General features: G+C 39.1%; 1 protein-coding gene across 1 annotated transcript; it reads left to right on the top strand.

The window, feature by feature from the left end:
• Positions 1 to 23876: 23876 nt before the first annotated feature.
• LOC144020895 (homeobox protein MSX-2-like) lies at positions 23877 to 25711 on the top strand. Its single transcript, XM_077524786.1, has 2 exons — positions 23877 to 24291; positions 24870 to 25711. Exons 1-2 carry the CDS (start codon positions 23958 to 23960, stop codon positions 25283 to 25285), a joined length of 750 nt encoding a protein of 249 aa, XP_077380912.1. The 5' UTR covers positions 23877 to 23957; the 3' UTR covers positions 25286 to 25711.
• Positions 25712 to 26033: the final 322 nt, after the last annotated feature.

Consider the following 26033-nt stretch of genomic DNA (forward strand, 5'->3'; position numbering starts at 1 on the left):
GAAAAATTGTCCGTTCCTTTTAATTTGCACTCACTTTCCCTTTTTATAAATTTGGTTTGTATATTGACTGGTAAAATTTCATGATGGACTTTGTACAGTATTTTAAGGCGGTTAAAGGCCATCAATTCATTAAATTTTAAAGTTTCTAGGTGTATAAAGAATAGATTAGTGTGGTCTCTGTATCCACAAACGCAAACGACACGAATATCACATTTTTGTAAAAGAAAGATGGGTTCAGTGTAGGTTTTGGCTGCACACCCCCACACTTCAATGCAATAGGTCAGGTATGGTACAATCACTGAATTATATAACAATAACAAAGCATTCATGTTCAATGATTCTTTAGCCTTATAAAGCCTGAACCATAAAATATAGGAGAGAAAATTCTGATTCTTTGTAAATAGAGTTTTGGTCTTTTTGAAAAAATAAATAAATAAATAAATAAATAAATTTGAAAATCAACTTCCACATATGACTTTTGATTTGTGTCATATTTGATACAACGGGTCACAATGCTTTAAATTTGTATAATTACGACAATTACCTGTATGTCAAAAATACAATAATAAACATATTAGCCCTTTAAGCCCTAAGCTATTTTTCAGGCTTTTGCTCGAAAGGGTTAGGGGTTAGTGGTTAGGGTTAGTGTTTTGCATGAAGTAGCACAGTGGGAAAGCAGAGTTATTTCACTGTGTGGCATAAAACCAATTTCTATATTTGATAATTAAATTAGTTGACGTTTGCGGCATGTAAAAATGCCTTATATATTCTTGTAGCTCCGGTTCTGCAGTTTAATTTGATGTGTGACATCATTATATTCTTTCATGATTAGTTTGACACAATTTCTTCTTCACAATTTCTTCTTCTAAGTCCGAGAAGATGGGTGATACTACCCTCTAATGGATTATCTGTGCAATGCATGTGTCCCGAATTATTATACTCATGAAATAGAGGGGTCAAAATGTCTTGTATTTAATATGATATGTTTGGCTTTACAGGGTTTCCACGTGAATTTCTAGTAGACTCTACTAAATTTGGTTTAGAGTGTATAGGCATGAAAAAAAGTGATATTAGTGCATCCCTAGAATGAATCTTCAACTTGCAGTAAAAATACAACATGAGTCATTTCAATAGACACGTGTCTTTGTTTTGTCATGAAATGACGAGTCACAGATGATTGAAAGCGTTCATCAGCGAGCGTATTTGTATCTCGGCGCTGGCTACGTCATGCAGAATGCACGGAGCGCCACGTTCCCACTCGCAAACTCAGAACCTTCAAGGCAACGCTCTTAATTAATATGTCACATCGAAAATATTTTAATGGCTTACAAATGGGGCCGAGCGCACGCCGCCCTGTGCCATTTATTTTCAACGAGGCTGAGACTTACTGGCATGAGGCAGTGAATTCTTAGACATCTAAATTAGAAGGAGCCTTCTGATGCATGTGCGGCACTGCTGCGGTCTCCAAGCCCCCCGACTCCTTTTAAAAATTTGCTTCGTTTTAATCCGTACCAAATGTGGATGATCACCCCCTTTGCGTTCCCATCCTGGTTGATAGAGGGAATTAGATGGGAAGGAAAGGAAGTGAGTGTATCGAATGAGTAGCCTTGCGTGCATCCATTTTGTAACCCTTATTAGGGTTGTGGGTGAGCTGGAGTTTGTCCTAGCAGATCGCCAGCCAATCACAGGGCACGTATAAACAAACTGTTCACACTCACATTCGCACCTAAAGAGAATTTGTATTTATTTATTTATTTATTTATTTATTTATTTATTTATTTATTTATTAAATAAACCTAACAGGGATGTGTTTCTCCACAGAAAGGCCCGAGTCCGGATTTTTTTTTTCTTTTTTTTTTTGTGAAAGTCACATCACAAACCCCCGCACTCCCACCCTAACCCCAAATTCGCAACTCTTTCAGTTCCTGATGCTTTCATGTGTCCCAGTGAGTACTTATGGGGAATTGCTTGTAATTAAGAGGTATTTGTTTTTGGGAGCCGCAGGGTGCTACATTCTTTATGCACATATGACACGTTGTGGTCATTTTTTCAGGCCGCATGGAAAGTTGAGCAAACGATCTTTGTCCTGATGAAAAGTGCAGCCGACTATGATTTGGAATGAAATTAAGGTCGTATTTTTGCCTGTAAAAAGCGTCGTTTCGCCATGTTGTTTGAAGCGCTTGAGCGGCCGTTATTGCACGTTTTAATCCCATTCACACCTAACGTCCCAGTAAAAAAAATATTCCATGCTTTGTACAGCATGTGCTTGTGATTATTAATTAGTGTTTTACTCGCATTTAGGCTAATAATAAGGGAGAACTTGTAAAATTAAAAGCCCTCATTGCCAAGGCCTCCAATTATAGTTTACTATGTGTTTGTTTTTCAATCCATTTTTAATGTTCAGCTGATGCAACAACTTGGCACTCACACTCTCCACCTCTCAAGTGACTTTCTCCAGCAAGATGAGGAGAACTGTACAGTTGGAAGAACAGACAATTAAATTGAAGGAATGCTGCATTTGTGTATGATGCTGGATTAATAAACTGGAAAAACACCATGGAACAAGACTCGCACCCAGAAGACCTCAAACTTCTATTAGTAGATGGGCCAGGTCGTTTGAGAAGGTTCAAATGTGTCTGGAAAATTTATTTACCTGATTATTGAAATAATAATTGATTTATTTCAAATATTTATAATTTACCATCCATCATAAAATGTTCTCATTGGGGTGGCGGGTGAGCTGGAGTCTATCCTTGGGTAAGAGGCACGGTCGAATCAATTTTTTTTTTTAAAGATATATGTATACATTTGAGTATATTACTAATGTCTTCATTGTATTTTATTGTTTAAATAAATTTGGCCATTTGCGGCCAGCCCTCCATTTTCTAGTGGACCTGTTTGGACACACCCTGCAACCCTATTGGGTGTGTGTGTTGAAAAGTAGGGTGGTTGCGACACACTGAACAACTACTCTACGACAACTACTAATCATAATAAATTTGCTTTATTGAGCTTTTCTAGATATGCAAAGAAACTATTTCCAACTAGAATAGTAACAAAAAATCTATAATTATGTAATTTCTATAACTTATTACAATACCTCAGCGACACCTGGTGGATTATGCTTTTATGACTCTTAACTCACATTTTTTATTTTCCACCTTTAGTTGAGGCTCCACTGAAGGGATAAATTGGGTAATCATGGGAAATGCACTACAACACATCAGGTGTACGCTGCACTAAAAAAACATGCAAAATTATGATTTATAATGGGAGTTAATGGTTCCAAATTTTGTACAAATACCCCTTGAGCACTAAAATATGTGGCTCTATATTAATGACAATAATAATTAAAAAAAAAAATATGGTGGAAACCATTTTTCTGTTTCTCTCCACTTTCTGCTATCTGAGTCTGATATGTGACTATGTCACATTAATGACTAGTTAAGAACCTCAAGTAAACACTGCTTTAAAGATTGTCATCTTATTACAGATTATTTTTTTGCTTTGTTTCTGAACAGGACTAGCCTGGCACGAAAAAAACAAAAAATCGTCCCTGGTTTTTGGCTTTTAACATACTCGCCCGCATGACTCTTGGCTCTGCCGCTGATGTTGATTGTTCAGTTTGCTGTCTATATTGTAAATATATTAATGGGCTGCTCCATCTAAATTGTGTGCCGGTCTCTTGGGGTAAAACGAAGGAAAATGCTAATGAAGTCAATAGTTGTCAATTGAGCTTCGTGACCAGCACTAACGTAGCGTGCAATGTGCTGTGCCGGTTTTTCTGTCTCTCAATCATCACACTTTTGCTCAATTTTGCTCAAAGAGCATCAACTTGGCAATGCAGCGGTACTGGCGTTCACTCATGACATTCATCAACCTATGCAGAACAGAAGGTCATTTCTTCTCTCTCTCTAAAAAAGTAATGCACTTAGGCTGATAATCAACCGAAAGGACACTTTTCCACTGAGACCGTCACACAGACACCGTCCAATACACTTGTCCTCTCTTCGTCTGACGTGTAGTGGATATTCATACGGTCCCGCTGTCATTTGGTGCTGCTGATGTGGCAGAAAAGCGTCTGGGTCACACAGTCAGCTGGCACCACAGTTAATGGCCAGCTAGAGAGTGTGCGCATACGCACACAAATGCTTGCGTTGTGTGCGTCTCATCTGGGCCCCCCAGCTCTGCTCTCGCTCCACAATGAGCCGCGCTCTGAAATGTGGAGCCGCGCGATGACAGGCCGATCGGCGATGGACAATGTGGCGTAATTTGTGAGGGGCCAGGCCCTGGGAGGAATGATGGGTAATTAAGAGGAAGACACCATGGGGGCCACTGCTGTGTATTGACAAGCAAACAAACCCACTCTGGTCTCTTGTAACAGACGCGAGTGCACATACACAAAGTATTTATTATTATTATTATTAGGTTTGTCAGTCGATTATTTTTTTTAAATCGGGATTAATCGCATGACTTCAATAATGAAGACATGATTACGTGCAAATTAATCACACATTTTATATCTGTGATATAGTAATTTATATTTGAAGTTAAAGTTAAAATGATGTACTGTACTGTAAAAAAAAATAATAATTTTTTTTTTTTTTTTAAAGAGTGTGAGACATTGATTTTTGTTGAGGTCATTTTTCTGCCAGTAGATAGCATACGCGTTTAATGTTGGACATTGCTGGCAACCAGTGAAAGGGGCGGGCATTGCTAGAGCGGCGTTAAACGAGCGTTAATTTTACTCGATATTAACACACTAATTTTGACAGCCCTAATTATTATTCTGTGACAATAATCAAATAGTATAATTATAACAGTGGACTGCCAATATATTTCTAATATCAAGCAAATCCCCGAAGGCTTCTATCTAAACTTATTGACACAAATTAATTTGTACATTATTTTTTTTTTTTTTATATATTCATGTCTATGTGCTTAACCCTCAACCAATACATTCCAATACAAAACTCTTACAGAATATCATTCAACTAATGTGATATCAGAAGATGATTTATTGTAGTGTTACTTTCCAAATGATCTTGAACATATTTTTAGTATGACTTTTTTAACCACAGTCATGCAGCTAATGAGTTAATGATGACATTTTCCAAGGTCCTATCAGCTGAAGCTAGGCTGCGGTTAATGTGCTCAGCTATTGTAAGTTAGAAGTTCAAGGTTATGTAAGGTCACAGAACTCACAGGTTTTGATTACATTAGAGACTGTGTGTAGTGAGTGTATATATAAATCTTTAATGAACATGAGGCTCTTCATCAGCTTCTTTCAACTTCAACATTTGCTAAATTAGTTATTGATATAGCCCATGTCTTTATGTGCGCCGTATGAGGACATCTAAAATGTAGGATCAAATTCTTTGTCGGCTATTGTTTCCGCAGCCAGAATACAATTTGTGTAACAACAACAAAAAAAGTGTGGGGTTGAAATCCAAAACATATTTCACCTTACGGAAAATATCAAACATTTTTCTTCTCCCTTGCATTTCCTCTCACAAGGCTTTTCATCTTAAGGATTTTAAACCACATTACTACTGGGACCAAAAACCGCACACAGTACCAAATCCTCAAGGTACACACCACATCGACTCGGTTCCCACAGAAAAGCCTCGTATCAGTCTGTCTGCATCCATCTCCTTCGCAGCCACTAAATCACCAAGGCTCACTCCTGGGCCCGTTAAATGTGCCGAGTCTCGCACTAATTGATAACGTTACAATGTGAGCGGTGCTTAATTGAAAACACCGGTGGGAGGAAGCCAGGGTAGTAAAGAGAAACTGCGCATGGGAAAGTTTGAGAGGACAGTGAGCATGAGCGGAGGGACGCTCCGAGATAAGAAAAATGGCAGAAACATGACGACAAAGAACAGAGACAGGAAATCGTCAACAGGAATGAGAGCTTACGGTGTCTCACGACAGCCATGACAACAACATGTTCTCGCCCTCAGAATCGTGTCAGATCATAACGATAGCTGATCATCATAAAAGTAGCACACTTAAAATGAATACCACTAACTGCTTGTATCAAGGGCCAATAACAAGTGTGCGAAGATGAGAAAGACATTTGGGAAAAACATCCCGTCAATCATATGTTAGCTCTTTTCGGTGCTTTTATTGCTTGGCTCCATGAGAGGGAAAACTTATTAGAAACAGCTTCTAGTATGACGCAATACCGTTCGACACCACTGGAAAATACACACACAACAATAAATATATTGTTCAATTAATCCCTCAAACAGTGGCAAGCAAAACTGACTGTACTTACAATCTTAAAATCTTGATCCGTTGACCATCTCTCAGCAACAAATCAGTCCTCAGTTGTTTTATAATCTGACTGCAAATTGATTCCTCAACAATATCTTAAAAGATAACAATGACTAAGCCAAATAAAACAAGCCATCAATCATTTTTAGTGGGTAACAGTATACACAGAAATGTTACCAGAAACAACTCAAAATGACAATACGAGTCAACAGTTTGAGAGTTTTTGTTTCTTAAATCCACAAGCAACACTAACGATTAAGTTTATTTTGGTATCATTTGAGTCCATTTATTGTCCAAACCTCAAATGTCAACATCAAAATTCAGGAGCCTATTGTGATAAGAAAATAATATTATTGATATTAATGTATTATTTTTATTATTATTATTATTATTATTATTATTATTATTATTATTATTATTATTATTATTATTATTATTATTAAATGTATTTATTTATTTATTTATTTATTTTTTAAATATTAATGTATTATTTATCCTTCCTCCTCCTGGCTGACATACGGCGTGGCATACCATAATTATTTTCAGTTTCTGTTTCTTTTAGCGAGTAGATTTTCAATCGAGAGACCTGACACTCATTAATTTGCCTCCCGTTTTGATGTTCAAATTTGGATGTTCTCCACTTTAACACGTTTCCAGCCAGACATCTGTGAAAAAGTGGTATACGTGCTAGCCATGTCAGCCTTAGGGTAGCTTAGCAATTAGCATGACTTCTCCGTCTTTCTTCATCTCCTCTTCGTGAGAACCATACTTGTCAGATCCGTAGCTTTTTCGCCGCTGCGGAGATGATAATGACTAAGTTGGCAGCGACGCTGCAACGCGTTTCGCCACAGCAGTAGATAGCCGGAATTTGTTTGTAGCTAGCACCGAGCTACTTGAACCTCGACCTCCGACTGACGCGTTGACTCAAGCCCGTGTGCCCAGTGAAGCTTTTTGGGACCATTGAGGTGATTAATTCTCAGTTTTGTAATTTAAAGTTTTGATGTGGCACAAAATGCTAATTTTGCCTAGCAAACTGTGATATGAAAATTTGGTGCATGAGTGTTCTTATTGTATATTTGTGTGTTTGACTGTTTGTCTCGTAGCTCGTTCAAATAATTTGGCAAGTGTAGCTCTCCTTTCCCACATGTGAGTGCATTACATTACTATATTTGCTCCATATTTTTTTTCCACTACTGTAGATCTGAAGGTCGCTATACCTCAAATGTTGGCTTGCAACTCAAAGCAAAAAAATCAACCAGGTGTGGACTTGTGACCAAAAACTCCACAGTTGGGGCACTCAGTACCATTGTATTTGACAGTGAAGAATGCTTAATCTATTATTATTATTATTATTATTATTATTATTATTATTATTATTATTATTATTATTATTATTATTATATTTAGCACTTCTTTTGACAGTCAAAGACATTTTGCTGCACATAAAAACAGTAACATTATTATTTCTATCGTTATTATTATTATTACTACTACTACTACTACTGGAATCGATGTACTTCTATTATTTCCTATGATAATTTTTTTTAAATGTGTATACATTGGAGGCCGACCTATGCCAGCCATTGAGTTTAATTGAATTTATGAAAAATATGGCACATATTAATACATAGCTGAATACCAGATTTACGTTGACTGTTGTGTCCCATGTGCAGATAGATAGGAGAGGAGCAGATAGAGACTGAGAGCTGAGGAAGAGGAAGAGGGAGACGCACTTTGATCTTGCCGCTCGTCTGCCATGCTGTTTCCTTTCAAGCTTTCCTGGTAAGTTTCAGTAGACACCGCCGGGTCCGCTCTCAGGGATCAGACACTAATGGATCAGTTAAAGGGGCCAATTCTTTATGACTGGGCTAAGTGTTATCATGTGGGGTTAAAGACACTGACCATGGAGCACAACCTTGTCAGATAGCTGCTCCTCTGGGGAATAATAGAAGGCCCTTTGCCCAAGTCTGATCATTGGGCGAAAGTGGCTCTCGTTTTGTTACATTTATCTTACTTACGATGGATTGGTCACTTATATTCTGCTCCTATCCTCGTCACAGTCAAACATCAGGGAGTTTCTCTCTGTTGGAAAGCATTTGTCAGCCGAGCGGCCGATGGATTCCAGAGGTTGACGTGATCCCTTCCATGCAACATTTCATCTGTGGGACCCATCAAGGGTGTGTGGGGGGCTGCTTCAAATACGACGCAGGGCCTGCCAGATAAGGATCACAAAGCCACAGACATGGCTCCTAAAATGGTCACTGTGTTTTTGTTTAAAGAGCGATCCGAGGGCTGGATTGGCAGCTCGTCGACTCCCACTAATTGAATGTGATAGATTCAGTCATTAAGTTAATTGGCAGCTGGTTTTGATCACTGCGACCTGTCGCACCCACTCAGGGCGTTTATGGCATCATTTTTCTTGTCCCGAGTCAAAAGGTCAGTGACCCTACACGAGCTTGCGAGAATACGCCTAGACGGTCAGTTTATATAGCTTAAAGACGTTACATAACAGTAAGCATTGAAAGTGAACATGTTCTATTGTTAGACAAAAATAAAAGCAGAAAAAAATAAAATAAAAAAAATAACAATGACCTAAATTATTTTTAATTATTAATAATAATAATAATAATAATAATAATAATAATAATAATAATAATAATAATAATAATAATAATAATAATAATAATAATCACTTCAATCTCAATTCAATTCAAAAAATTTTATTATGATTATTTCATTCTTTAAAATAATAATAATAATAATAATACTTTTTTTTTTTTTTTTTTTTTTAATTAGGGCTTTTTCAGATAGCAGCCAGTAGAGCTTTACACCAGTTATTAAATCTTTCAGAAGTCCGCTTAGAGGCTAACATTCAGTCAAATAGAAGAGAGGAATCCTCCAAAAATAGTCAATAACACATGTTTCAAATTGGCCAATGGTTATATATTGGTTTACAAGGCTGGCTGCTTATCAGCCTCGTGGCGTTCCTGGCATTGTTGATAAAGCACCAGGGAGTTGCGGGTCAATTAGTTTGCCACAGCCCAAATTCCTGCAGACAGCCAATTAAAGCTGTTGGCCCCAAGTCATGCCGCCCGCTCTTCCTGTTGATGGGTCGTGCTGTAAAACTTAAATCAAGTGCTATTTATTAGGAGATCGCTTTAGGAGTTTGTGTGTGCTTCTGAAATATTGGCAGATTTGGACATTCTTTTTGTGCCAGGAAGAAAAAAAAAATGGATAAACAAAATCAAACTTTGGTGAATTAGAAGCAGGCTGCCAGCAAAGGCACATACATGATTGGACTGTCGGTCAATGTGGTGCCGAGTGTAGATTAGAGATGACACAAGAGCTTTGCTGGGAATCCATTTTCCAAAAGACAACCCCCACCCCCCTTTTTTGCTTTAAACACCAATGAAAATCAGGCTCGCTGTCACTTTTATTGTTTAGCCAGCCAAAATTGTTGATTTGATGATGTGATATGAATGCAGCATAACAGTAAACACTGCTTCATTGTGGGATGCTGGTTTGGAAATTACCAGACTCAGCTGAGTCATGAGCTGTGTGTGCATGTTTGCGTGTGCATGGTTATATACAGTAAGACACGATCCAGGATTTTTTGTTTGTTTATCCATCAAAACCACAAGGAAAATGCCCTTATTGATCACCCTGTTGCATTATCTTATTGTTGCTAGGTAGCGACCCCCTCCCCTTTTCTTTTTTTTTTAATAGGAGTTAAGTACCAAATCTGAAAAATCTCACACTGTCAAGAAAATGGGAGAAGATGAAATGCCAATATTTTCTTTTTTACGCACAATTAATGACAGCTCTTTACTTGGAAAGCCTCTACTGGGGGAATTCTAGTCACAGCGCAGCAGACGCGTCCACGTCAAAATTTAGCAGTAATAAATTTAATAATAATGCATATATTTGTGGAAACTGGGGTCAAGTTATATTTTACAATTTTAAAAATGTACAGAATTTTAATGTTACTTCATGTTAAAGATTAGATAGCTCTTAATATGAAAAGAAAGGTGTCACCATGTATTACAAATGCAATTATGCCATCTAGTGGCAGAAAATGACCTCAACACAAATCAAATAAATAACTGATCTTAAAAAAATAATTCAGTGTTTTTTTCCCCTTTTCTTCTAATTTTGATTTAATTTAATGTTTAAATTTTTAATGTTTTAATGTTTAAGTTAATGGAACTCATTAACGCCACTATTTTTTCAAATGTGCGATTAATGACCGCTATTTAAAGATTAGATAGTTCTTAATATGAAAAGAAAAATGCACTGGGCCATCACCAATGCATCACAAATGCAATTATGCCATCTATCCATCCATCCATCCATCCATTTACTACCGCTTATCCGAGGTCGGGTCGCGGGGGCAGCAGCTTTAGGAGGGAAACCCAGACCTCCCTCTCCCCAGCCACTTCAACCAGCTCCGCCATTATGCCATTATGCCATCTAGTGGCAGTAAAATGACCTTATCAATACCACACTCGTTTTTACAGTACAGTCAACTTTTTAATTTTAACTCAGTTTTATGAATTATTTACATATTTAATTACTGTATAAACGGCTAAAAGATGCAGCCATATTTATATTAGTTTAACATTTTTTCCACTTTTATGTTAACAAGAGTATGAAAACATATTTTATTGTACATTTTATTGTACATTTAGATATAACATTTGTGATTAATCATGAGTTAACTATTGAAGTCATGCACGTCCACTAACAAGTCGAAAGACGCACCAGGAATCAGCTGCTCCACGCCGACAGGCACATGGCAGGACAGCCCTTGAGAAGCCCCCATTTAAGCCAAATTATCCCATGGAGCCAGTGTCACTTCAAAGCCCAACAGTAGAAGATGCTGGCACTCGATAAAGGACACATGTGTTCCATCACACTTAATTAAGTCATGTTTCCTGCACACAAACAAAACAAGCCTGCAGCAACGTGACAAAACAAACAGATTTGAGGACATGACAAGTGTGTAATGTAATAAGAAAGTTTATATTGTTGCATGGAAATTATTTCTCCCGGGGGATGTTTATTTCTTTTGTTTTCTTTGTTAAAGAAAATATAACTTTAGTCATAGTTTATCAGAGGCTGTATTTCTTATTTTTCCATTTAATGTGAATATGTTGTAAAATATGTTCTGCATAAGGAAGCACACCATGACGATGACTTTCCAAGCTTTCCAAAATTTGATTACGTTGGCAAAAACCTCAAACAATGTGATGGCAAGCATGTCACTTAGAATCATTTTTTTTTCCCCAGAAAGAAAATATAAATAAATAAAGGCTGGAGAAGAACTTTAATTTCTAGATAAACTTTACACATCTAAACCTGATTTTGCATTATGGTGCATGCAGTTTTAAAACCAGGTTAGTGAGAAAATGAAAAACTGTATAATCCTGAAAGTTAACTAGTGTCACATCTTGCTTTATTTGTTTAATCCCGGAGGCTTCGCCGTCCCACTGCTGCTGTCCTCCTGTGATCTGTATGTGTTTAGCATTTACTATTTCTCTTTTACAAGGATATCTTTACATTTTTTGGGCACTGTGCCCTGTTTTTGGACTGCCTTCCTTTAATGTTAAATAATGAGGACATATAAGCCGTTCGTTGAGTTTGGAGACATGACATCTCTGGGAAGGTACAAACCAGGTCAAAGATGGAGCTCATTAAAGGTTTGCACAAAGCCACAAATTCCCAGCAAGTAAGGAATAAAGAGGAAAAACATTTACTCAAAAACTTCCGTGGATGCGGAAGCTCGTCTTTGTAAGTGACCGCCGGAGATGACAGACAAAGACAGTTTTGTACAGACCGCCACAGTTTATCTCAGGAAAATTGTTTTGTTACCTTCAATAGCTTTCAACAAGCAAAAATACCACAAAATGGTGCTCGCTTTACTTTTCATATAATGTTAAATTAACTCCATGTTTTTGAATGCACCACACTCTGACAAGCTTTTTGTCTTCTACAAGGCGTTCATTGTTTTCCTGACCAAAGTGATCGAAAACACATCATTTAGACGATGACTCTCCCAACAGAGTACAAAGAACTTTCCAGCATCCGCAACCAACATTTAGCCAGGCACAACTTGGGTAACTATTTGTCTCATTAAATGCACTTTGTATCCCATTAAACTAAGCCAGGGAGACGCCTAATGACTCTTCAGACGAGCAAATTACAGAGTTAATATTGTGAGCTTTAATTAGACTTTACTAGTTGGCCAACATTCGGAGGATTTTATTTATTTACTTTCCACAAAATGGCTACATTTACACATCCAGGAACGGGTCCGTCACTCCACTTGCTGGGCTTGTTTTTCTCGGCCACATCATGATGCAATTTGAGTATTTTTAATCACCGTTTTAGCAGTTACGACGCGGCTGTCCCATTTCCTGTTGCAAAAGTGTGTAGCGCCATTAGAGCCAGCAATTCCGCCCAGCAGGCCTCCGCTCGCGCATGCGATGGGCCGAGAAGAAAATAACTTTCACAATGGAAAACCTGAGCTCACGTCCTCCATTGTCCCACCTTGATGTGGTTTTTACTGTGACTGCACGTTCCTTCGTGGGAAAGTTCTCTGAGATTTGGTGTTTTCTGTATTGTGTTTGTGTTTATGCAGTTTGACATGAAGATGTGTTTAGTATCATGGAATCGCATATGGATTACAGGGCCGTGTGATGGTCCCTTAAGGTTCCTAAATGTGTCTGGAAAGGTATTGCAAGGTCAGTGGTGAGTCATGGAGCTGATGGTGGACCACTCAGGATAGTTTGCTACTGTGTCAGCATTAGTTTGGGATGTGAAGGTCAGGCTTTGTAAAAGTCTCAACTCACAAGTGTCCTTCACAGAACTCGACCTTTTAACTTTGAATCCTGTATATTAAAGGCCTTACGCGTGACAACACGGCATTGAATCTCTGCATGTTTCATCCCATTGCAAAAGTCAAACAAACAAAAGCACACAGCAGGACAGTTATTGAAAATGTGCACTGAGGGTGTGTAAAAAGTAAAATATATCAAATTCTTGTCCAGTGTCAGCGTAGCCAGGCCAGTGATGTCTGATAAAATAGATCAAAATTACATTATTGGCTTTTATAACCCACTGAAAACATGGTATGCTATTTGGCACGGAGCAGCCCATAATATGTCCAAGAATTGTTACCATCTGGCTTGACTGCAGGGAAAGCTCCACTCTGGGGAAAAAAAAAAAAAAAAAGTGACAATGATACAAGTAAAATGCAGTATTCATAAGCAGCTTGGCTTGCACTAGTTTGGCCCGAACACCTTGAAAGTCCACTAACTTCACTGCTTCAGCATTTTTAAATATTTCTAAATATCTTTATGTAGCTACTAATAGATAAATAAATGTATTTATCCTGCGATTGGCTGGCAACCAGTCCAGGGTGTCCCCCGCCTACTGCCCAAAGCCAGATGAGATAGGCTCCAGCACCCCCAGCGACCCTTGTGAGGAATAAGCGGTCAAGAAAATGGATGGATGGATGTATTTATCATAAAATACCGTTTAATCCCGTGATGAATACGCCCCCCAAAAGCACCCTTAAAAAGCAGTACTTGATGTGTATAATATGGCGAATGTTGCCACATTTGCCTTGAAAAACTAACTTAGGTACTTTTGATTTTTTTTTAAAATAAAGTTATATATTTTACATATTTATATATTCACACAATCTTGTACGGGTGGCACGGTGGCTGACTGGTTAGCACGTCCGCCTCCCAGTACTGAGGACGCAAGATTGAGTCCAGGCTCCGGCCTTCCTGAGTGGAGTTTGCATGTTCTCCCCGTGCCTGTGTGGGTCTTCTCCAGGTACTCCGGTCTCCTCCCACATTCCAAAGACATGCATGGCGGGTTAATTGGGCGCTCCGAATTGTCCCTAGGTGTGCTTGTGCGCGTGGATGGTTGTTCATCTCTCTGTGCCCTGTGATTGGCTGGCAACCAGTCCAGGGTGTACGCTGCCTACTGCCTGAAGCCAGCTGGGATAGGCTCCAGCACCCCCCTTGTGAGGAGCAAGAGGTTAAGAAAATGGATGGATGGAAAATCTTGTACTTTGTAAGCTCTGTCTTTGATATGTTTTTATTTATTTAGCTACAGTAGAAAACACATTGTCTACAGTAAGACAAGGTCAAGCCCCTTGTATAATACCCTGCCTCAAGAAAATGAGTGTTATTCATTGGATTTTACAGTAAATCAAGTTTGTACAAAAAGTCAATACAGTGTTGACTTGGTGTAAACATGAGCTTCTAAAGCGATTGTGACTTTTGGGACTTTGGGAAGCAAATGTATTAAAAGCCGCACAATGCAGCAATACTGAATCAATGTAAATCACAAACATAAACTCTGAAGGAGCAAAGTTAGTGAAACATGACATCTGAGTCCCTGCCAAAAGCTTTGGCCATGACTGTAGTTCATTTTTCATTTTTTTCCTGATTCAACCAATAAACACGCACACATGCACGCATGCATGCACACACGAACACAATCTTCACTCTCTCTTTGGATGGGAAAATGTTTTTCCTGTGCTACACAGTTCTAATTGTCCTCCTGTACACAGTTTCAGCCGCCATTATGCTATTATGAGATTACAATGTCAATGCACTTGGAGTTGTGACAATTACACTAAATGGTGCAGTAATTTTCAGCATTAAATGGGCTCTGTGTACCAAAAAAGTATTTCTATGGCTTATCATGGCTGAAAGTGTGCACATAAAGCTAAATAAATTCATATATGTAAAGTTGTGGTAAATGAAACTCGAGTCCCTGTTTAGTGGTGTGAACCAAGAGGGGGAGTGTACGGGGAGGGGGTTCAGTGCCTCCTTGACCTGTCACTATTGATGGTGTGTGCATGTGAGCGAGCACGAGAGTGTGTGAGAATCCGGCAGACATCTACGAGGGGACCGGCACCCCCCTCCGTCTCCCCTGCCGCCGATATCCTCTCATGCCACCACCGCCGCCCCTCCCTGTGCCCCCCTTCTCCTGGCGCCCCGGTTTGAGAGAGAAAGCTGTTGTTAATAAAAAGTTTTCAAAGAATGGGATGAAAAGGGAGGTGAAATTGAGCGGCCCTGGCTGTATTATTTCTTCTCTGTATGGGTTCTGGCCTCTCGCGGTCTCTCCGACGCTCTCGGACCAGGAGGGGGTCGCTGGCTCGGTGACCATTACTGCCCCGGGGCCAAAGCAAATGATTTGCCTCTCTGAGGCTTCAAAGGGAAGCAATTACACTTAAGTAACCAAATGAATAGATAACCCAGCTTGGCAGCAGTTTGGGGGAAACAGTGGAGGCCTTTGAGGGAAGAGGCACCACACCTCGGGAATAATATGGAACAGCTCGCATCAAAAAAAAAAAAGAAAATAAAATAAACAGGAGAATATTCTGCCACCGACTTCAGAAGAAGAAGTGCTCAAACCTGCCTTGAAAAAAGCAACAAACGTCATTTAAAGTGGTTAAACATAACAGTAAAAGTAGTTCATAATGACCGTCCTTTACACAAGTCAGCCACTACACCACGCACATGCACTTACGACAACCGAATCAGGATGAGACATAATTCTTATAGGATGCTATAGTCGACCTCCGATTTGTCCAGTTATGGAGGCACACTAAAAAAATAAAATAAAATAAAATAAAATAAATAAATAAAAATAAAAAAATCCCCTCCTAACCCACTCACTGTGGATTTTGAGCAGATTGGGTTACTTTTATGCAAGGTTGCATTCATTATTTTGCCCCAGCAGGTTGAGTTGAAGATCAGATTTGGGAAGTTTGAATATGGAGGACCACAACTGCCAAAATTCAAAATAAATAAATGACTAAATAAATAAATAAATAAATAAATAAATAAATAAATAAATAAAAGTGATAATAAAAACGGTTATAAAAAAAATATATTTGAAAATTTTATTTAAAAAAATAAAATAAAGATAAATGGAAATAAAAAGAACTATATATATATATATATATATATATATATATATATATATATATATATATATATATATATATATATATATATATATATATATATATATTAGAGCTGTCAAACGATTACATTTTTTAATCAGATTAATCACATCGTAGAATTTTGATTAATCATGATTAATCACTGACTTAAAAAAGCTTTGCTAATAGACTCAATTTACCCAGCAGTGTAAATTTGACATGGTAAAAGAAATGCTTTTTAGTCTTGTTTTCTTTCTGGTGATAAAAATACAAAAACCTTGACAACAAATGAGGACAGGTATGCTGACGTTGGAGTCTTACTGCTTTGAATGTGAGTCCTCTTTGGCAACTACACTAACTTGCTATCTTCTTCTCTTCTCATGTTCTTCTTCTCTTCAAACCCCTTGCTGAGCTGCTCAAAAACAATGAAAAAGCAATACACAAGCACAGAGCTACTCCTTTGATACTTGTTGAACTAAGGTCACGTGAGGTACACTGAGGTATTACCCAATATGCCGAGGTCTTGCCCGTTCATTTTTTGCATTGGCAAAAAAAAAAAGCCAAAGAAAAGCAGAACACTATTTTGGTAGATGGGTGCACAGGAAAAACTAGCACATCTATTTTGTGGTAGGGCAAGTTTAGATTAGCGTGTTTGTTGTACGTTCCAACGACTGAGGGCATGTTTTGTTACACACCAACAATGCACCAGAGAATTTGGTGGCAGAAAGCAGATTAGAGTTGAAACCAGGTCTAAGTTGTGGTGCTGGTGATTTTTGTAGATTTGATCCAGGCACAGGTAGACAGATTCTGCGCCTTGCATTGTGTTTCATTCGTAAATATGACATCAGCATGCGCCAAATCCTCAACATTAATTTATTGAATTCAATATTATCATCTTTACTATGTTTTTAATGGCACATTCAGATGCACATCCATCTTTTTGAAACAAATTGCAGGTGTAAAACCATCTCATCGTCAATCACCTGTAACTTCCCTCACCGTTACTGGCCGTTATATATAGCACTGACTGCCTGTCTTTGTTACTAAGGGTGTCACCGAGTTACAATAATTTAATATCAAAAGTAAAAAAAACAAAAAAACAAAAAACAAAAAAACAAACTGTAATCCACGAATAGAAACAATCAACAATAAAACTATATAAAACCTTGGCTGTCCAAAAATAACACATAAAAACAAAAGCAAAACACAATCACAAGTGTTACTAGTAACAGCAACAAAGCATGATGGGAAAGCCTGCTTCGATTACCGTTGCTCTCTTCAAGTTAGCATTAGTCAGATCAGTAGTGTGCACTAGAAGTGGTGAGAACACATTTCAAATTAAGAGTAATAACAGGAAGTACAGTGTTGGCTTTTTTTTTTTTTTGACCATTTATGTTCAGTTCACTTGTTCAAATAAACAAAGACCGTGCTCTTGTAAGAACATTCAATCGTAAATGACATTTTGGATCAAATGCAATATGAAAATTGTTGGAGGCAATCCTCATCTATTTTACACTGATGCAGAAACTGTAAAATTGTGTATGCTCAAGTGGGCCGGTCTGAGCCCTCAAACTCCAGGGCTGAAAATGAGTCCCAGTCCAGTCCTGATGTAGCCCCATGACAAACATCACATGAGATGTTTAAAGTCACTGTTTGTGTTGTTGTTGTTTGTGTAAGTGGGTGCTCGCCGACACAGTCACAGACTCATACACACAGTCGAGGACTTGAAAGCGGCTCTAGTGGAGACTGCGAGTTGGGTCGGGCAGCTCACCTGCGGAGAGGAGTGTATAGCTGCATAGAAGGCCCAACAGCTGCCAGGGTTGTAAGTCTCGGCACCTAGCAGAGCCACAGAATGGGAAATGCAAGACTCTCTTTCAAGGCTCTGCCACTTAGTAACAGAAGGCATGTGCCAAACTTGCAGAATGAGAATGAAAACTCCCCCTTCAGAGTTCACTAAATATCAGCAGTGACTCTCTTTTTATCTACTCCCTGACTTCTTTCTCTTCGCTCCCCCCTACTTTAGTCTATTATAATTCCGCCATAAAAGAACAATGGCTGAGTGAAAGACCCCCAAACCGCGGAGCTATACCAACAATCGGTGGGGAGAGGGCAAGGGAGGGTGGGGGGACCCGGCTGAAGTGTGGAAGCCATCAATTATGGAGGGCCTAAAGTTAACATCCCAGCAGGATATGTGCATTAGAATGCAGATATCGGCAGGCTACGGGCAGCAGATGCCAAGCGGAGCGGTCAAAAGAGCAGCCAGTGCTCGTGAGGGGACATATGCTATGTGGGACACTCTCACCACTTCAATTCGTACGCAAGCATAGAAAATTCCATTGAGTGATGATTACGGTAGCGCCATTGTGAGGTCGTTCTGGAATCGCGGGTTGACAAACTGTCGCTCCATTGTGGCAAATCCGGGATTTGCCAGTGCAACAAGTGAGCCCGTGGGCCAAAAGGCACCGTGGTTCCTCCGCGTCAGTTTCCTAACAGGATTTTCTCCACTCACCATCTTCCTATTCTGCACGCTCAGCAAGACTCAACCCTCTGGGCTTCCTCACACTGCTAATTTACACCAGCCTGCAGGCTATCTTCAGTTGTATTTTCAGGCTCATTAAGTAATAGTGCAAAAAAAAAAAAAGGGAAGCTGTGATACCCCCGCCCCAAAACCTACTTTCCCGTCCGCGCTATGTTCAGCAGGGGCTAAAGTGAAGTAGAAGAAGTGAAGCAAAGTGCGGCATCAGGTTGTTTGGGTTTACCGTGTGGTGAAGAGGGGGAGGAAGAGGATGGCTGCTCCCAGTTCGCTGAGAACCATTGCGGCTGCTCCGTGGCAGTCCTATTCACAAGCTAGCCATGCTTGTTTATTTGAAAGAGAGACGCTTTTTTAACTTCCCACCCACGCCATTGTTCCCCTTCACATGGGGAACACTTTGAAATTATAATCTCACTATATTCAAACGCACACATTTCATTTGTTTGGACCTTCGGGGCCTGCAATAACGTTATCGCTTGAAGACGAGCGTCGCTCATTCATGTGAGCACTTCCACTGTCATGAAAAGCTTTTATAATGGTTCGAACATCAACATGTTTTAATTGAACTGCAATGAAGCTGAAGAGTTAATGTTTAGGTTTTTAATGTGGATGTATGATGAGTTCTGTGATGGTTATGATTCATGTTTTACTTCCCCCTCCAGAGCTACAAAAAAAAAGATAAATAAATGTTTCATTAAAACCAGATCTAGACGATATATGATATGATATGATATGATATGATATGATATGATATGATATGATATGATATGATATGATATGATATGATATGATATGATATATGAAACATCATGTTCCAGGTACAGTCAATATTATCATTTTGCTAGCTGTTATGTTTCAATTGTGTATGAAAAGTAGGGTTGTCACGCGATTAAAATATTTAATCACAATTAATCGCATGACTTCAATAGTTAACTCACGATTAATCACACATTTTATATCTGTTCTAAATGTACAATAAAATGCACAGTAAAATAGTTTTCTAAGTTGTCATACTCTTGTTAACATAAAAGTGGGGAAAAACATTAAACTAATAGAAATATGGCTGCATCTTTTAGTCATTTACACAGTAATTTCATAATAATTCATAAAATTAAGTTAAAATTAAAAAGATGTGCTGTGTTGTAAAAAGCGAGTGTGAAATTGATTTGTGTTGAGATAATTTTTCTGCCACTAGATGGCACAATTGTATTTGTAAGACGTTGGTGACAGCGCAGTGCATTTTTCTTTTCATATTAAGAGCTATCTAATCTTTAACATGGGGTAACTTGTGAAATTCTGCACATTAAAAAAATAAAATAAAACAACATGACCCTAGTCACATATATATGCATTATTATTAAATGTATTACTGCTAAATTTTGATTTTATTATTATTTTATTATAAGAAAACAGGAAAAATAATGAATTATTTTTTTAAGATGAGTTATTCATTCGCTGTCGAGATTTCATGGTAACGTATGGAAATGAAAATTGATGCTGCGGCCATATTTCTCGCTATACTGCACCACAGCTTAAGGCTCTGTGAGCAAATAAAATTGCAGCAGCATTCTTGAGTTTGGGAATGTGACCACAATGTGCACATGGCCACTTAAATGTCCTGCAGCCCTCAGCCTAATTAGCCGGCTCGCATTGTTTCTCAAGTCTCTACGCCCATGAAAAATCAGCCAATTGTTTTTGACATGAGAGATTCATATTTTTGAGTTTTGAATGTTGCTTGTGATTTTTAGTATGTATTCAAAAGGTTATTATTTAAATGCTAATTGTTTCACCATAGACTCTATATCAAACACTGAGCCAAAAACACACGTTTACACTCTATCGCCACAAGACACTTTACTTTTATGCGTTCCAAAAAAATGTCAGTTTGCTTCATCTGCTTCAGCCAGACAAAAATAGTTCAAATTTCTGAGGTAGTGGCTTTGGCAGAAAAAGACACCTCCAGGTTTTAAAACCTGGACTGAAGCAATTCTGATCTGGTTTGGATCAAGTTGTGATGTCAAATGAAAGTTCACGATATTGTATATTCTATAGTGTCGTGCAACCTCATGTTGAGCTCCTTCTCACCTCAAATGAACTGAAGAAGACCGAAAATGAAAACAAATGAGACTTTTTGAATGTGAAAATGTACGAATATGACTATCATAAGTTCACTCACTACATGCACCACACTTTTGCTCTGCTGATTCCAGGGCTGAATAATCACCAGTAATCAAATTCAGTTTGACATCGCAATGTAGTTAAATGCAATTTTTGTATCAGCAAAGACTGCAATAAAAAAATAAAAAAATAAATCAAGCTTCATTTCTGTTGGTAGGCTTCCTTTATTTCTTTATTTTGTGTCCAGATAAGTTGTCTGCACCCCCTCTAATCTAAACTAATTTATTAATATTGTGATTGTGGAATAGGAATTACGCAGCAAAATGCACCTATTTTAATCGATAGCGGGGCGGCCATTTTGCCACTTGCTGTCGACTAAAAATGACATCACAGTTGCTCACCTGTTTTCTGAGTTTGGCCATGTGGCAATGGCCAGCTGAGCAGTGATTGGTTGTGACCCGAGCTGTGATTAACTTGTGATGTCATTTTCAGTCGACAGCAAGTAGCAAAATGGCTGCCTCCTGAGATGGATGAAAATGGGTGGATTTTGCTGCATAATACCAATTCCACAAACGCAGCATTTATCAAAATGCCATGTTTATACTAGTGGAGCTACTAATAGCATATGTAAAGACAAATTTTGGCCACAGATTTGTTTGCATTGCTGTTTTAATCTGATTTACGACTTACTGACATTTTGCGCCACACTTTTTTTTTGGGTAGAATTTAGTGAAGTTGGCATAATGAAAATAAAGACTGCATTGACTCATTGACTTACGTCTTTCATATTAATTTGTGGTTGATTTGCCTTTGAGCAACATCATAATCTTACATTTGAATCTTTCCAACATTATCACATCCCTGATGGTCTTTGTAAAGAGGCTATTTTGATGATTACATGTCAGTGAATGATGAACGTGTGCTTTATGAATTAAGTGACCACTGAGCGCTGCTTCAACATTTAAATGTTTTTCCATTTATGACGCCATCTGACGAGAGCATGCTTCCTATCATGCTTGCGCTGACCTTGATGAATAAATCTGCTTTCAAACTCACTAACATCTTCTGACATGCCTTACTCCCCTGCACACTGTTGCATAAATGTTTTTTCTTCTTCTTCTTTTTTTTGGGCATAAAACAGAGGAGGGAAGACAACTGTCAACTTGTGTGCTGCTTTGATGGCTTCGTGTACCTACATGCATCAGATGAAACCCTGCCTGAGTCTTCAAGTAGATCGAAGGGCACCTACGAGAGACGTAAACCCAAACCATGTGGGTAACAAGAGGCCCCCAGTGTGTGTGGAGACTGAGGTCTGACTTTGTCAAAATGGACACAAGATGAGGATTTACTCATGTTGATCCACCAGTCAAAAACTGTGCCCTTTTACATTTACACCGTAGGGGACACCTAATGCCGTTTTTTAATGGGATTTATGTAGATAAGGGGAGTAAAATACATAAGTCACACAAGACATTTCAACAATTCTTAAAAATGACTCCTTATTCAGTTCTTGTTTTCTTCTTTTTACACATTATGTGGCAGCAGTGGAGTGGTCGACCCTTGAGAAGTGGGTATACTCTCAATTTTAATGTTTTTCTTTTTTTTTTTTAAATAGTCAAGAAAAACGTCTTGGTGACATGTAAGAATTTTTAGTGAACAATGAACAAAAATACTTACTTTAAAATCAACTACCAGCCTAGCTACTATAAAACTAAACTTAGTGTGTAAAACAGCGGCATGCTTCCTAGGGATTGAACCCACGCAACGTGCACGTCTCCCGTGAAAGAGCACAGAGCACTTCACGTGAGCTAAAATTCACGATATGAAGGACTGTTTTCATGACCCACATTACTTTTGCCTCTGGGTCTAAAGTTGGGCAGTCTCATCAGCGAAGGCAGAGGAAGGTGGCTTCACAATCCTTGAGGGGGAAAAAATGGGTAATGTGGCTCGCTGAATGTTGTGCATCACAGGGATTTAGAATCTGCTACCCGGACAGATTAGATTTTAAAAATATGATACAGAGATTAAAATGGCATTCGCTGCAGCAACAAGCTATAAAAAAATGGCTGATTGGAATGTAACATAATAGATTTGATAACCTCTAGATTTTTTAAAAAAATTAAAACTCCAAACCAGCCCGTATTAAACTACGCTCAAATCGCATTTACAGGCAGGATGAGAAACGTTTAAAATATAATATTTTGGGTGGACAATTGGTTTAGTGGAGTCCTTTCTCCAGGAGATATCGTCCTTTGAGATCCAGCCGAGCCTGGCGCCTGCAAAACGCAACTTGTCTGGCTTATTAAATAGTTGGAGCTGGAGGAAGAAAAAAAGGCCTGCTGCTTCTCAGCCGAAGCCATTGTGAAGGCAGAAAGGATCGTGACAGGCCTTTAATTGCTGTGATACTGTGTGCATGCTTGACCCAATCAGGCCGCCTCTTCTCTCTCCGTGAACATGTTTATGATTTTCTTCAAGCCCATTCTTCCACAAATCCTTTATTTAGAGAGCCTTTTTTTTGTAATTCTAGCTCTCTTAAAAAAAGAGCACATGGACTGACATGATCACGTGGTGCATGCATGACACGATATTTTGTTATTTATTACGTCATTGTCTCCGCTGAGACGTGATAGTGCTTACGTGGGAGATTGCTGTCGATGGAGTGTCCGGCTAATGGATGTAAATGGTCGAGAGTCCTCCCCACTGGTTAATTACACTAAAATTGGTCTAAGCTACTTTGTGAGGGCCATGAATGGCCTCTCGCAGCATGGGGTCTGTATGATTAACTACTCCTTCCTTTCAAAGGCCTATTGATGTTCCTTTAGAAGGCTGTGAGCCAATCGAAACCGCGCTCTGACCCCAAATTAGCCAGCTGATTGGTGGGAGTGAGTAGTGGGAACACACCTCTTCCTCTATAGACGTCCCTGTCTGTTGCGTAAAAAGTTAAAGTGCGCGTCGCCGACTCGCGAGACTCGCATCGGTTCGTGAACGCACCATCGACTCCATCGCTCTTTCCAGCGGGCCAGCGTGAGGTGCGTGGCCCCATCGCCTCGCCTGACGATGAACGCAGCGCGGGGCTCGCCGTCCCAAGACGACCAAGTTGTCCATCCCAAGGAGGAGACGGAGGACGCGCAGCCCAAGGACATGACGACGGACAAGGAAAGGAGCCGCCTACCGTTCAGCGTCGAGTCTTTGATTTCCAAAAAGAGCACCTGTAGGATTTCTTTCGAGTCGGCCGGGCTTGCTCAGAAGCCCGCAGCGCACTTCGCTCCGAGGACTTTTTGCGCAGAGGGCTCGCCGGCTGTTTGCAGCCGCTCCGCGGAGGACACGCCGCACGCGGCTGACACCGATCAGAGCACTTGGTTCCAGGCGAATACCTTCTCTTCCAACTCTCGTAAGAACAATCATCTTGTGTTGTCAGTAATGATTAAAAATGATGTTTGGCGAAATTACTTCCTCGTGTACAACCTTAAAAAATGCTGGTTCAAAAAACTGGACCCATCTGCTAATTTATTGGTTCAATTTGACCCATATATCTTGTTTTGCACAAATCAAAGGTTTGACCCAAATAAGTGGCTCAGTCCATTTTTTTTTAACCTAAATTCAGTTGTTTTTTACCCAGAATTTTAAGCGTAACCTTTTAATAAATGTTGTTCTATTTATCTTGCTAGATTATTCGTTTTTTTTCTCATGTTTTTAATGCTCATAAATTCAGAGGGTATAAAAAAAACACTATAAACTGATCAGTTCATGCCAACACATCTTCACTGAATTGCAAAGAAACTGAAGAATTATTTAATGCAAATGCACAGCGAGAAGCCTGCATGACTTAGTACTTTATTTAGACCTTTTAACTTGTAGTAGCTGCACTTGTAAAACACTTGTGAAATACTTGCTCTTTCCCACCAATTTCCAATAAATCAATGATGTTTATTTCGCCCATACACTAACTTCTATCTCCGTCTGTGCCAGGGAGCTCCAGTCCATCTCAGTGTACTTTACGGAAGCACAAAAACAACCGTAAACCTCGCACGCCCTTCACTACCTCTCAGCTTCTGGCCCTGGAGCGCAAGTTCCGCCAGAAGCAGTACCTCTCCATCGCCGAGAGAGCCGAGTTCTCCAACTCGCTCAACCTGACAGAGACCCAGGTGAAAATCTGGTTCCAGAACCGCAGGGCTAAAGCCAAGCGCTTGCAGGAAGCCGAGTTGGAGAAGTTTAAGCTGGCCTCCAAGCCCGTCCTGTCCGCCTTCGCGTTGCCTTTCCCCCTGAGCGCGCACGTGCAGGGCTCGGCAACGTGGGGGCCCTCGAACCCATTCCCGAGGCCCAGTCTGCCGGTACCGGGACTCTTTGGTGGACCTGTCACGTACGGGATGTACTATTTGTCCTAGGATTGCCGTATTTTGTGTGTTTTAATGGGAAATAGGACTGCACAAAAACAAAGGCACAATAATGTTTTTCAACTACTTTACGTTTATAAACAAATGTTTTTCTTACCTCCAAAACTGAAAACTGTAAGGTTGGACATGTGGGTGTGTGTGTGTGTGTGCGCGTGTGTGGGTATGTTGTTTGTGTGAGTTTCAGACAGAGATATAGTTAATTAAAGTGCCTTCTTGAGCTGCCAGCATTAACTTTTGTCCTCTTAATTGTTCAATTGTTTATCTTTCGTATACCACAAAGTTGTCAAGAGACAATTTTGTAAAATGTGTGTATCAAGTGTTTACTATCCCAGCGTTGCCTTTCTGAGGATTACAATATAGGATTTTATGGGATTTTGCTGTATGTAAATAAAAATCCCGCAGTCTTAATCGAGGAAAAGCAGGACATTTGTATTTATTGAATCTTTTTCTATCTGTACTGTGTACATTTCTATGAAAAGCTATAGTGACATGTAAATAAACTTACAAAATATTTGAATGTTTTGTTTCTTTTTAAATGTTGTGCAAAAGATCCATTTTCTTTAACGTAAATCAGTGTTTTTTTTTTAGATGCCATATTGTTATTTCAGGCTATTTGTTTAGTTGAGTATTGTTTTGAAAAATTGATATTTTGTTGATATAGATTGCTGGCTGAAATAAATGAACAAATGAAATGAATGAAGAAAAAAAAGAAATTTAGCCAAACAACGTTCTCTGAGTC

This window comes from Festucalex cinctus, chromosome 6 (assembly GCF_051991245.1).
Source record: "Festucalex cinctus isolate MCC-2025b chromosome 6, RoL_Fcin_1.0, whole genome shotgun sequence".
Lineage (NCBI taxonomy): Eukaryota > Metazoa > Chordata > Actinopteri > Syngnathiformes > Syngnathidae > Festucalex > Festucalex cinctus.